General features: G+C 42.5%; 1 protein-coding gene across 2 annotated transcripts in view; it reads right to left on the bottom strand.

Annotated features, from left to right (window-relative positions):
* Positions 1-12,666, bottom strand: part of PDE10A (phosphodiesterase 10A) — a 1,160,934-nt gene that overhangs the window by 358,225 nt on the left and 790,043 nt on the right. For both annotated transcript variants that reach the window (XM_085612212.1, XM_085612213.1), the window contains exon 15: positions 9,055-9,138. In XM_085612212.1, coding sequence (XP_085468338.1) covers positions 9,055-9,138 — 84 coding nt within the window. The remainder of the gene's footprint in view (positions 1-9,054; positions 9,139-12,666) is intronic.

The raw sequence follows: 12,666 nt of genomic DNA, 5'->3' as shown, positions 1-12,666 counted from the left end.
TGTGTCTGTATGTCAATTACGTCAAGTGCGGGATCCTTAATTGTCATACACTGTGTTGGTGTCTGAACTATTGGCTTTGTCATGTCTAATGTGTGATTCTGAGCAGTCTGTTTAGCTGTTCTGTCAGCTAAATCATTGCCTTGAGAAATGATATCAGTAACCTTCGTGTGTGCTTTACATTTCATAATCGATATAGCAGTGGGTAGATGTATTGCGTCTAACAAGGCATGAATGAGGGGTCCGTGCTGAATGTGGGCACCATGGGAAGTTAAATAACCTCTCTCTCGCCACAGCACGCCGAAGTCGTGTACAACTCCGAATGCATAACGTGAGTCAGTGTATACATTAACTTTCTTATTTGTGGCTTGAATACAGGCTTGTGTTAGAGCAATAAGTTCTGCTGCTTGGGCTGACAAAGTATCTATACAATTTGTCTCAATAACTTCAGTGTCTGTTGTGACTGCATACGCGGCCACTAAATCTCCTGTACTTGTTCTCATGCACGATCCGTCTACATACAACGTCAGGTCTGGATCTAACAATGGAACGTCTGTCAAGTCTTGTCTAGGTTTCGTCTTTATTTCAATGATTTCAACACAATCATGAGCTAGTGGGTCTGTTCCAATTACAGGTAATAGTGTAGCAGGATTCAATGTATTACACCGTCGGATCTCTATGTGTGGTTGAAACAATGTCAGTTCATAACCGGTAAGTCTTGCTATGGTCAAGTGTTGTGTTTGTGTTCGGTTCACAAGAACCTCTACTGCATGTGGTACTTGTACTGTCAATGGGTGTCCTAATACTATGGCATCGCTTTGTCTGATTGCTAAAGCTGTCGCTGCCACTGATTTCAGGCATGCAGGCAAAGCCTGAGCTACGGGATCTAATGTACTGGAAAAATAAGCACATGGTTTGCGTGATCCTGCTTGATCCTGAGTGAGTACTGACAAGGCAGTACCTTCGCGTTCTGTAACAAAGAGTGTAAAATGTTTGCTATAACATGGTGTTGCTAAAACAGGTGCTTGACATAAAGCTTTCTTTAAGCTCTCAAAAGCTTGTGTATGTTCCTGAGTCCAAGGGAGAACAGTCGATGTGGCTGCCTCCTGTGTGGTTAACTGAATGAGTGGTTTTGCTAGAAATGCGTACTGAGGGATCCACTGCCTACAATATGAAGTGAGGCCTATGAAAGCCCGCACCTCCTTTTGTGTCTGGGGTATTGACATGTTAGCAATTAACTGGATGCGATCTGGTGTAAGCTGCCTTCCCTCCTTGGACAGCGAGTGACCAAGATAAATAACTCGCTGGACACAGAATTGCAGCTTAGAAGGAGACACCTTGTGCCCCTTGTCGGCTAGGAAATGTAAAACTGTCAGAGAAGCTTTTTCACATTCTGGCTCGCTTCTCGCTGTGATCAGCAGATCATCGACATATTGAAGCAGTGCAGTATTGACTGGCATGTGGATACTGTCAAGTTCTCGTTTCAGTGCTTGGCTGTAGATGCTGGGGCTTTCTGTGAATCCTTGGGGAGCGCGTGAGAATTTAAAACTGCGCCCATTTAAACTGAATCCGAACAAATATTGGCTTTCCGGATCTATTGGGACGCTGAAAAAGGCATTCTTGAGATCGATTACAGTAAAGAATGTTGCTTCGGAATCAATTGCTGTCAACAATGATGATATATCAGGGACCACAGGGAATTGTGGTACAATGCACTTGTTTAGTTCACGCAAATCAATAACCAATCGGTACACCGGTGGGGCAGTAGGATCAGTTCGTTTAAGAATCGGAATTATCGGTGAATTACATACATTGGAGTCTGTTTCTACAACTACTCCCTGGACAATCAGCTCATCAATGATTTTCAGCAAAGCCACTACAGCATCATGCGGTAACTTGTATTGTCGCATTCGTGGTAGTACCACTCCTGCTTTCAGTGTGACTCGATAGGGTGTAATGTTCATGCAGCCAACATCCGTAGGGCCTTGTGCCCATAGATGTACTGGTAAAGTCTGTAGTCGGGGATCCATGTCTCTAGACACATAGTGACCTTTAAAATCACGTAAAAACAACCTTACTCCTTCCGGAGAACAACATATTATGGCTCCTAGTGCTTTCAGAGTTTTAATTCCTAACAGATTTTCTGGGCATGATTTAGTAAGCAATAAATCTGTAGTTCGTGTCAAAGGTCCTATCGTAAGTGGTAGGGGCTGTGATACTTCATTAACAATAGGTTTTCCTGAAAAACCAAGGGAAACATTTTGAGAGCCTGAGAGGGGTGCCCCTGGAACTTCACTACGTTTTATGGTTGTTCGACTTGCCCCTGTATCGAGTAAGAATTTTCTATCTTGACCTAATAATTCACTATGTACATAAGGTCCTTCTTGATCTACAGGGATCTCGATAAGCGGTAAGTCAACTTCCCTCTCTAGGCTGGTTCATGCGTAACGCTGATACTCAGGGTATTCATACTGTGCAGTCTGATACATTTGTCGTGTTGTGGTTTGTGTGGCAGTAGCAGGCAACGGTGGTGCAGCTGGCACAAACTGTATGGGTTGCTGTGAGGCTGGCATGGACTGTCCATGCTGCATAGCTCCTTGTTCATTCTGATCTTGTCTAACTAATCGTGGTCTCTCCTTTGCAATACCTGTAGCTATATTACGCTTCAGGACTGGACAATCGTGTACATAATGGCCTAGTTGTTTACAGTAATTGCAGGTTCCCTTTACAGGAACTGCAGAATCACCAGAATGTGTCACACCCTTTTTGTGACCATCTGCTGGTACTGTCTGAGAAACTAGCATTTTCATTTTTGTATCCTTCATGCGTCTATGCTCGTGTTCTTGTTCATCCCTAATTCTATTGTGATGATACTGTAACATCTGTAGCATTTGCGACGGAGTGTTACTTTGCCAGGTACTCTCGAATTTCAATATTCTATTCTTCACTGGAGGCAATGCATTTTCCACTAATTTTGTCACAAATAAATGTGGATATGAGTCACTACTTGCTTTTATACCACTATTTATACCAAAACATTTTTCAAAACGAGCATAATAATCGCTTGTGTCTTCATCTTGCTTTTGTTTGCAGGCTGTGATTGCACCCCAATCTTCCTTTTTTGTAGTTAATAAACGTGGCAGTACCTGTACTAGTAAACCTGGTAACAGTTTAACTTTATCCCCGAGCCCTGAACCTGCAGTTCGGCCCCTTTCTTCCTCTGCTAATGCTGTCCAGTCTATCTTTTGGTCACCCACTTCCCACTCTTTTTCTTTCAGTTTTTCATAAATGCCAGCAGGCAAAAGCACCTTTAATATCGTCATAATATCAGGAAAGGTGTACTCTCCCATCAGTAACATGTCTTTAATTTCTCGGTGGAAACCCGCTGGGTCTTTGTCATGACTAGGTACTACTTTTTTCATTTCCAATAATTCCATTTTTGATATGGGTGTGTAAACAAATACACGGTGAAACTCATTGTCTTCGCCTTTTATTGGGTGCACTTCTCGTAAAGGATTTTGTCTATCCATATAGTACGGCGCTCTTTCTCTGCGGGGCAGCGAGAGAGAATCCGGACTTACAAAAAGGACATACTGCTTACGTGACACTAATATCTCTTTAATTAGCTTGTTACTAGAACCTCTCCATCTGTTCGTGAGTAGTTCCGTTAATATATCAGGTAAAGGACCAGGGTCAGCATGTTGGCTCTTATATAATATGAGGAGTTGCTGAATCATATATATTCCAGCTAAACGTTGTTCATCTGCACTGAGATTAAAAAACGTGTGTGCTACGGTCTCATCGCCGTATTTTTCAGGGCTGTCAATCCAGTGAACAGCTGATCTGGCTAATTCTTGCTCATCCATGGAATCGAGGAAGTGGTAACCCCTTCGTTCTCGTAGTATTTTATCTGCGGCTTGAAACGAATGTTCAGGAGACTTCAGATTTATTATAGGCGTCGGATACGTTCTGCTATTATTTGGGCATACTGAGTGTATGGGATCAGAAAAACATCTAGTATTTTCACAGGATCTTCCTCTGCCTACATAGGCTATGGTCTCTGACTGTCTTGCGGAATTCCCTGATTCGGACACTTCATCTTGCTCAAACTCGTCTGTTCCCAATCTTTCTTCATGAATACGCTCTATTTCTTTACGGATTTTTCGGCACATGGCTATTATACAATTTTGCTTATCGTGTCTCCCTTCTGATATATTCTGACTCCATCTTGTAAGAATAAGCATTGCATTCGGGTCTACCCCCGGGCGGTCTTGATTTCTGATCACACAGTTTATGAGGAAACGTAACAGTTCCCCCTGTATTTCTACTTTCTGGAATTCCATAGCTCTGTTAATACATCCTGGATCTCGTCCTGTTTGAACAAAATGATATATGTTATCTAGATGCGTAGTCATTCCTGGTAACCTTGCTAAATACTCTGCGGCTCGCCTGATACGTAATGATGCCAGGACCATTTCGTCCTCTTTACCAACCACCGGATCATATCTACAATTTACAAGGAGTTCCTTAAGCGTACGTTCACTTACGAATTTAGGTGTACGTGAATGCGCTGACTCTTGAAAAACAAGTTTATTTATTCTAGGTGGTGTAAAGGTAATGCTAGCACCTCCCGTGGCCCCATCTGGGGCGTCGGGTGTGAATGGGTTCGTTGAACGTGACACGGCAACTATGGGTGTCGATACCTCTGTAGAGTCGACTGCGGAGACAGATGCGGAAACAGATGTGCTTGCCGAAGCTTGTGTCGGGACTTGCTGTTGCACGGGGACAGATACCTGATCCTGACGTTGAACCCCTACACCAGACGGTCTATGTGGTGCGGCGTTAGCATACTCGGGAGCTGCGTCGTCTAGATATGAGGAAAGAAAAACATCTTCTGCGGTTCTGGGATGCCCTTTTGGATGTACCTTAATTGGAAATAATGGGGGTGGCAAGTCTTTTGGCATCTCTGGAGCAGCCTTAGGTAGTCCTTCGGCTAGAAGGGGATACATACCATTCATAAGAGCATTTCTTTGCCTATTTACTTGTTCTGATTTCACTCGGATACCTTCCTCAATTAATAGACTTTCTTGAGCTTTATTTGAACTTTCTTTACTCCTCTCTTCTTGTCTACGTGCTTTTTCTGTTCGTCTATGAGATTCTTTACGCCATAACTCAACAGCGTCTTTCTGTGACTGTCTGACCTTTCTTTTCCATAACTCTTCCTCTACTTTCATGATGCACTCTGCATCCCAGGTTCCCGCTGCGGGCCACCTTTGACTTTCCGGCAATCCCTTGGTATAGTCTACCCATAGATCAAGAAACAATATGGCATCTAAGCCATGCTTATGGTACATAAAATGCCCTGGAGTGTCCCTAGGAGGAATAGGAACTGCTTCTTCAAGCACCCCTTTTCTGGTAGTAATCTGTCTTAACTTCGAGAAGAGCGGCATATTGACAACTGATCTGATACTTACTCTTGAATTTACTTAATACGAAAAACACAATAATGAACAGTGAACAATGGACAATCATTCATACCACAATATGCAAGACATTTAAACACTTTAAATATTGAACATTAAATATTTTAACAATGACCGACAATGATGACAGTCTGCCTAACTAATCACCACGCTGAATTCTTGACAATAACTGCATACTTCGGAATACTTGATATACTGCTAAACAGTACATATACACTGCTAAACAGTGCAGACCGGATTTGTGTACCCAAATCCGTCTTGACCGGCACAACCTATGTGCGCGTCAACACGCCTCCCCGGCGATGGTACTCACCGAGTAGCTCCTTGAAAACGGAAGGCCTCAGAGAATGGACAGGACTCGATGACTGCGGACAGCGGACCCTCTGGACATCGGGATTTCGAGAAACCTGGTGGGCCTCTGTATACCTCGGATCTTGCTCTCTCAGCTAGGCTCTGGTCGGGATACTTCGCACTTCTCACCGCCTCGTCTGGGTTGATCGCAGCCTCAGTCGCCCCCGCTTGACCGGAGGGAGCTTACAGGAAATCCTGCTGGTACGCGTTTATGGTCCGTCCAGCTGTGGCAGGAGACCGGGCCTGCAACGCACCGCCGGCGCGTGAGATGAGAAAGTGTCCCTGTTCGGGCGCCATTATGTGGTAAATAAAATCTTCTTTACCGGACTGAATTTTATACGGGATCTTAAAATAAAGTAAAATAGCTCAAAATAACAAGAGGCAGAATCCGTGGTATAAGAGTTTCTAAATGGGCTTTATTCCATTTTAAATGGCCGACTCGAGTCAAGGCCTTCAGGTTCCGTCACCACGAGGGTTCAGGAAGTGAAGTACAATACTTTATTGACAGACATGCATTTTTATAATAAGTACATTACAATGAAACGAATGTAGAAGGCGTAACATTTGATAAGAAAAGTGACAAAACAGGTACGTAATCGAAACTAGGCGTAATAAGGAATAAAAGAAACATGATTGGTTAGGATTATCAGACATAGGTGGATTTATAAGATAATACTTGGCATAGATGCGCGCGCAGCAGCATGACGTGTGGGTGACGTGCAACTAGGGGGTGAAGGGACTTGACATTTAGCTCTACATGTGGAGACGAGAAGTCTGGGGGGTCAAGTCAACCTAATCCCAAATCATATCTAACATCCTATGTTTAAAGAACTATGTTATCCACAAGGAAGGACTCTCGGACAGAATCTAGTCTATACTGACTGTGTGCGTGCACAAACGCCTAAGTGTCTATATGAGATGCGAGAGGCAGAAAACTTTCCATGGCAGCAAGGCTATGAATCACTTGCAGGAGGACGGAAAGGCTGAGTCCTTTGCTTGTGAGCTAAAGGAAATGTTTACCTAAATCACTAGACAGGAATGCATCGGCTGAAGAGCAAAATAGATAATTCGAAGGTGAAATACAGCTTCTTGGCAGGCAGGCGAAAACTGGCCGAGGCAGGCACCGTTAGCTGCACAGGGAGTAGGACAAAGTTCATGGATACAGATGCGAGCTCAAGCTGAAGCTGTCAAAGACAGAGAGCAGGGAAAGGCTTTGAGGACAGAATCGGGCCTACTTGCCTGAACTGTAAAAATGGAGTAACTTAGCCATATAAAGTCGGTGGCCTTTCATGCTTAGGAATCGAATATCCAGCCCATTGATGGCGGATCTGACAGAGAACATGTCGACGGTAGACACACATATGTTTGCGTCTTAGAAACTGGAACTGGAGGGAACATACATGTACTTGTAACATGCATATAGAACCGTTGGGGTCCAAGATAGGGGACATAACTGATCAGGAAAATCCACATTTCCACAGAACACCAACTGCGCCATATCAGCAGGGCGCCACATGTCTCCCCTTAATAAAGTAGACCCCAAGCTGGGGGACCAGGCTTCTTCAGAAGCAAGGGAGGTGGTCTCTTTGGCTATCCGTTTGTGAAGGATCTGGTCAAGTTTCTTGCTACTTCCTCCTCCCTGGACAAGCCTCAGGCATCCATGAAGAAAATGTTACCCCCCTAAGGTTTTCCCCAGCATCGGTTGTTGCAGGGGGTGCTCGATCGGCAGTTTTGCCTCCTAAAACCCTACTAGAGGACAGGGTTCCAGGAGAGGACAGTGACAGGAGGCAGGACTCCACAAAATTCAGTACCTTCTTTCCCTCCAGAGGATGGACACGTCAACGAGGCTCTAAAGGCAACTTTAAAGGAACAGTCAAAGATCTTCCCACGGTAAAAGCAACCCCTTCTTCTCACATAAAGAAAGGGGGCAGACTGGCACTCTTCATACACAACTAGCGCGTGCTCACTACCGATGAATAAATGGTTCATGGCTTTCACATAGAGTTGTACGCCTCTCCTCGCCAGTCAGGACCCTCATTGATATCGGGTACTCCGAGCGCGACTCACGAGTATGTCGACAGGGAGGTTATGCGACTATTAAAGAAAGGGGCAATCTCTATAACAGCTCTATATCCAGCTGAGCTTCTCAGCAATTCGTTGCTGGTGGAGAAAAGGGATGGCGGTTAACGCCAGGTCATCACCTTGAAGGCCTTCAATTAGCGGCTAACATTCCGCCACTTTAAAACAGAGGGTATGCACCTCCTCTGCTACCGGTTGCGCCACCGGGACTAGCTGGCCAGGCTGGATCTCAAAGAAGCCTACCTTGCTATTCCTATCTACCATCCACATCGCTGATTCCTTTAATTCAAATCGAGAAGGCAGTTCTTCAAATTCATGGCTTCACCAAGGTGCTCAAGTCAGCAGTTGCGAGCCAGGAGCATTTGTCTTATTGTTTAAGTGAACAACATTATCGTGGTGGACCAATGTCCATGGAAGCTAGCAGAACTTGCTATGAGGTTTTTATGGAGTTGTGTTATACAGTTGTTGTACTTACAGTATATTGGAAGAAACACTGCATAATGCTGGAAACACTGGTAACTTCACTGTGGTAAATGGCGGTGTCTTTTATATTTAACAAATTGCCGAAACAGGATTAGATGTTGCAGCTGGCATGCTGAGGGACGTTCGAAGAAGGAGGGATAATGAAGGAGACAAGGAATATAAGGACATACCCAATAAGAGGATTGGATGGACTTTGTTTATTTCTATTTTCCCAAATGTTCATGGGAAATCTAGTTCTAAAGACATGCTTTTAGTTAAACGTATGGCTGCTATTTGTAATAAAGTGATGAAAGGGTAAGTATAATCCTCGCCTCTGTGTCCTTAATTGAACTGAAATTTTACGTTCCGATAGCTAGGAAAATTTAAATATCGGGGCGATAAAAGCAGAAAAATATGAAGAACTAAACCCAACTGACCACCAGCATTATACGGAATTAAAAAACACAGGCTAAATTACATTTGCCATAAAATCTAAGTGTTGAAAGCTTCCGATTGGTTTAATCAAATTTTTTGATCTATTACTCAACAACAGGTTTTTAAGGTACCAACATATATCACTTGAAAAGCCTAAAGTTAATGCCAGAAAAGGGTTAAATGATTACCAGAAAAAATTTTTATGTTAAGGGACAATGAATAAGGTGAAATAAATTTAAAATCATACCAGTTGTTCCCACAGGACTGATGGATCATGTGGACAAATATGGCTGGCCAGAACTCCTCAAAGGGACTAAGGTCAAAGTGGTATCTGAAAAGCAATAACAGCGCAGAGTTATACTAAAAATGCATAATTTGTATTCTTCTATTTTTCAGAATGTAACAGTTTTGTGTACATATATTAAAAGGATTTAGGAAAGCTGACAATTATACGATACCTCTAAATATTGTACACTCGTATGTAAGACGTTCTCGCATTTGCACAAATATTGATGTATATTTGACTAGTCAAGTAACTGTGTGTAATTATCACAGTATAGTGTGCTACTTAGTTGGACGTCAATATATCACATCAATCATTCTAGGTTATATTGAAGGACAGAGGTGGGCTAGCTACAGAGTCTAGTAACAGAACTGAGGTGAACATGGATTTATCTATCTGTGCTTCCCTCGAAAGTCAAAAGATGGAGACCTTATACCAGGGGTCTCCAACCTTTTCTGTATTGAGAGCTACTTCAGCTCAAGCAAAGTCCTGTTGAGCTACTAGCAAATGTTATCACTGTAAAATATGGACAGCACATGTAAAAATTACACTATGACCACCCTAAGCAGGATTATCATAGTGCCATCCAAGTATTCCAGGTGATAGTACAAGAAGAAATGCTAGGGAAACATTTATCAATATTAAATGGTAAATGCCCCCACCTGACTAATAAAGTAACATTCAAATCTTCACATGCCTTGTGGCACAAAGGACATAACCACAGCAATAAGTCTCCTCAATTCAGCTTGACTTATCTTTCAAGTGTCGACTTTATATGTGTTTTGGAATTGCAACCTTTTGTCTTCATCAGCATATCAATTTCTGAAAATTCACAGATTTTTCTATCACCACTTTCCATTTTGGGCAAACAAATTAAATTTTCCTGAAGAAAACCCTTGTTTGAAAAAAAATGCCTTTAAAATACACGTTTTCATTAATAGGAAATACATAGTCCCCAAACATCAGCTAGTCATTTTAATTGGGCACTCACCTGTACAAATGCCTCACATGGACAGACTGCTTCAAATGCTCAGGTATTACAGTCATAATCCATGGTACCGTAGCAGAGAGGGCAACTGTATAATGCCCACCAGTATAAATTGTGCCAAGTCTGGACACCATAAGGACCAGGATGGCCACCATATTATTAGTCATGGTCATTATTATGCAAGGGGCAGCCACAATAATAATCAGGGACAACTAAATATAGTGCAGTCATGCTCTTAATATGTCACTGATGGCTGCCAGTATACCATAACTAGACCACGATTACCCAAAATTGTAAAGGATCGCCATAATTATGTCATTGGCACTATTATGCCATGAACTGACAATTGTGCCACAGACAAAACCCATATGATTGGGGATAGCATACCCATTTGGTAGTCATTGACACCAGGTGTAGCTTACAGGAAGCAACAGTGTTTATAATGGACGCACACATAGATGAATGCAGATGAGGCTCTTCATTTTCTCTGCTCAGGATCATAGCTCTCCTCAGCACTTGGCTGCTCATGCACCCAACTGAAACATTTTCACTGACTCCTGCAGTCCCACACTTTAGTGGGTCAGCACTGACTACTGCTCAGGCTACCACTGCCACTCTTCATTTATGGCCCACTGTTTACACACATGGTGAAATTGATAAAGCAGGGGACTACCACATGGCTAATCACCTTGTGACTTCGTCCGAGACTGGATGATGGTGACCATGTGGCAGACTCAATAGGCCGACAGTGCGTGTTTGATTGAGAATAGGAGTTCCTGCCGTAGGCTGGTTTGCTAAAGATCTTCAGATGAGAAGTTCTGCCTATTTGAATATGCTTAGATACACATTTTACAAACAGAGCACTAAACAGAAGTAAACTTTTATTAGCCTTAGACCTTAAATTAATGCCTTAAGCTACATTGCATACAGCCTGTTGCAAACACACTTTTGTGTTCTTACAGAATAGTTTTGATAAACGTATTTTAGCTGCCTGAGGCTTGAAATAAGATCCATGTAGTGCAATGTTTTTGCTTTAGCGATTTTCACCAATCGAGGTTTCATTTTAAAAAAGTGCATAGTGGGGCAAAAAGGCCACCATGATTATCTACCTTCAGAGCTTGAAAGTGGTATTACTTCCACTGCTGGTTGTTCTATAAAGTAGTTCCTCAACTTTCCATAAAAACCTTGTTCCACCAACTTCTAATTTTCTGCAGCATTCTCTCAATGTCCTTAAATCGCGTAATCCTCCCCCAACCCGAATCGCATCCCTCGGTTTCAAACTAGTGTTGTATCAGCTAACATCTCAAGTAAAGCATTAATGTGGGTCCTCCCAAAGTCCCTATCATTGGCCACAGGCCATTCACCCCCGCCACTATGATGCAGGTATCTGGAGTGAAAAAATTTGATTGTAGAGCACCTATTTTGCAACACATCCATTGGCTCCTCCTTCAAGCCCAAATTTAAAGCTGTGTCCAAAAATAACAAAACTATATGTAACAAGTTTTCCAGTTGCCTAGACTGTGAAACTGCTGAACAGATGCTCATCAAATTAAAACGATAGAGTGGTAATTTGGTTTCTTGGTTTTCTGGAAATCCGTTCAGCTATTTTGTAAATAAAAAACTAAGCCTGAGATTGCATTGTGCATGTCAAAGCTTGAACATTTCTCAAAAAGCCTGCAAACATCTGACTGTGCATGAGTAGTGTAAAAGCTAACAGTGTATGTTAGTGGACAATAAGTTTGGCAGATCGGAATAATACGTCACATGACACGCTACTCCTTAATGGGATGTATGGAAATTTATTTTTCAATAAAACAAATAGCATTATGGTTGCCATTCTTGAACAGTAGTGAAAATCTGAACAAGGGAAGACAACACAGATGGCTAGGCCAGCGTGGTCAAAACACATCTTATAACAATCACAAGACCTTCCTGGGACATATGTGTTTCACTTTGCTTCAAACCACTTTGCACCATTGTTGGTGTTCGTGAACAATGAACTAAACACAATAGCATGCAATGCTAGCTCGATATGGGTGAAGGCCATACCTTGGTGGAAAACAAACATAATGTCTAATCCTCTTGCGCACTTACTCCACAACACTAGAACACATGAAATTTCACTTTGCAACCAACTACTCTGCACAGTTTTTCATGTTCGCAACAATGAAAAAAACACAAGGGACACAAAACCCAACCTTGATTATTTTGCATCAAAACACAAGATTAAAAGACATACAAACAGTTAAACAAAGCTAAAAACATTAATCTATTTTTTAACCAATCCAGTAGAGCTGAAGGACCTTGTGAGGCAACGGAGTAGCTGCATTGTGAAGAGAAGTTTTGTAAACATCTCATTCACTCTCTACCACTACTCACAGGAAACGGTCCTTGAAGATAATATTCTCCCACTCATCGATCTGTTTAGTACCTAAGCAGAGTAGCTCAACAGTAAACCTGAATGTAAAATTCTGCTGCGTTCGCTGAGTTTTTCCCACTCCGCGCAGAGTTGCGGAAAACTCAGCGGAGCAGAGTGGAGTTTCTTCCTCGCTCGTCAATGTTAAGTTGACAAGAGTGAGTGAGCAAAA

The sequence above is a fragment of the Triturus cristatus genome, chromosome 6, assembly GCF_964204655.1.
Source record: "Triturus cristatus chromosome 6, aTriCri1.1, whole genome shotgun sequence".
Lineage (NCBI taxonomy): Eukaryota > Metazoa > Chordata > Amphibia > Caudata > Salamandridae > Triturus > Triturus cristatus.
Note: the sequence above shows the minus strand (reverse complement) of the source record. Positions and strands in the feature narration are given on the sequence as shown.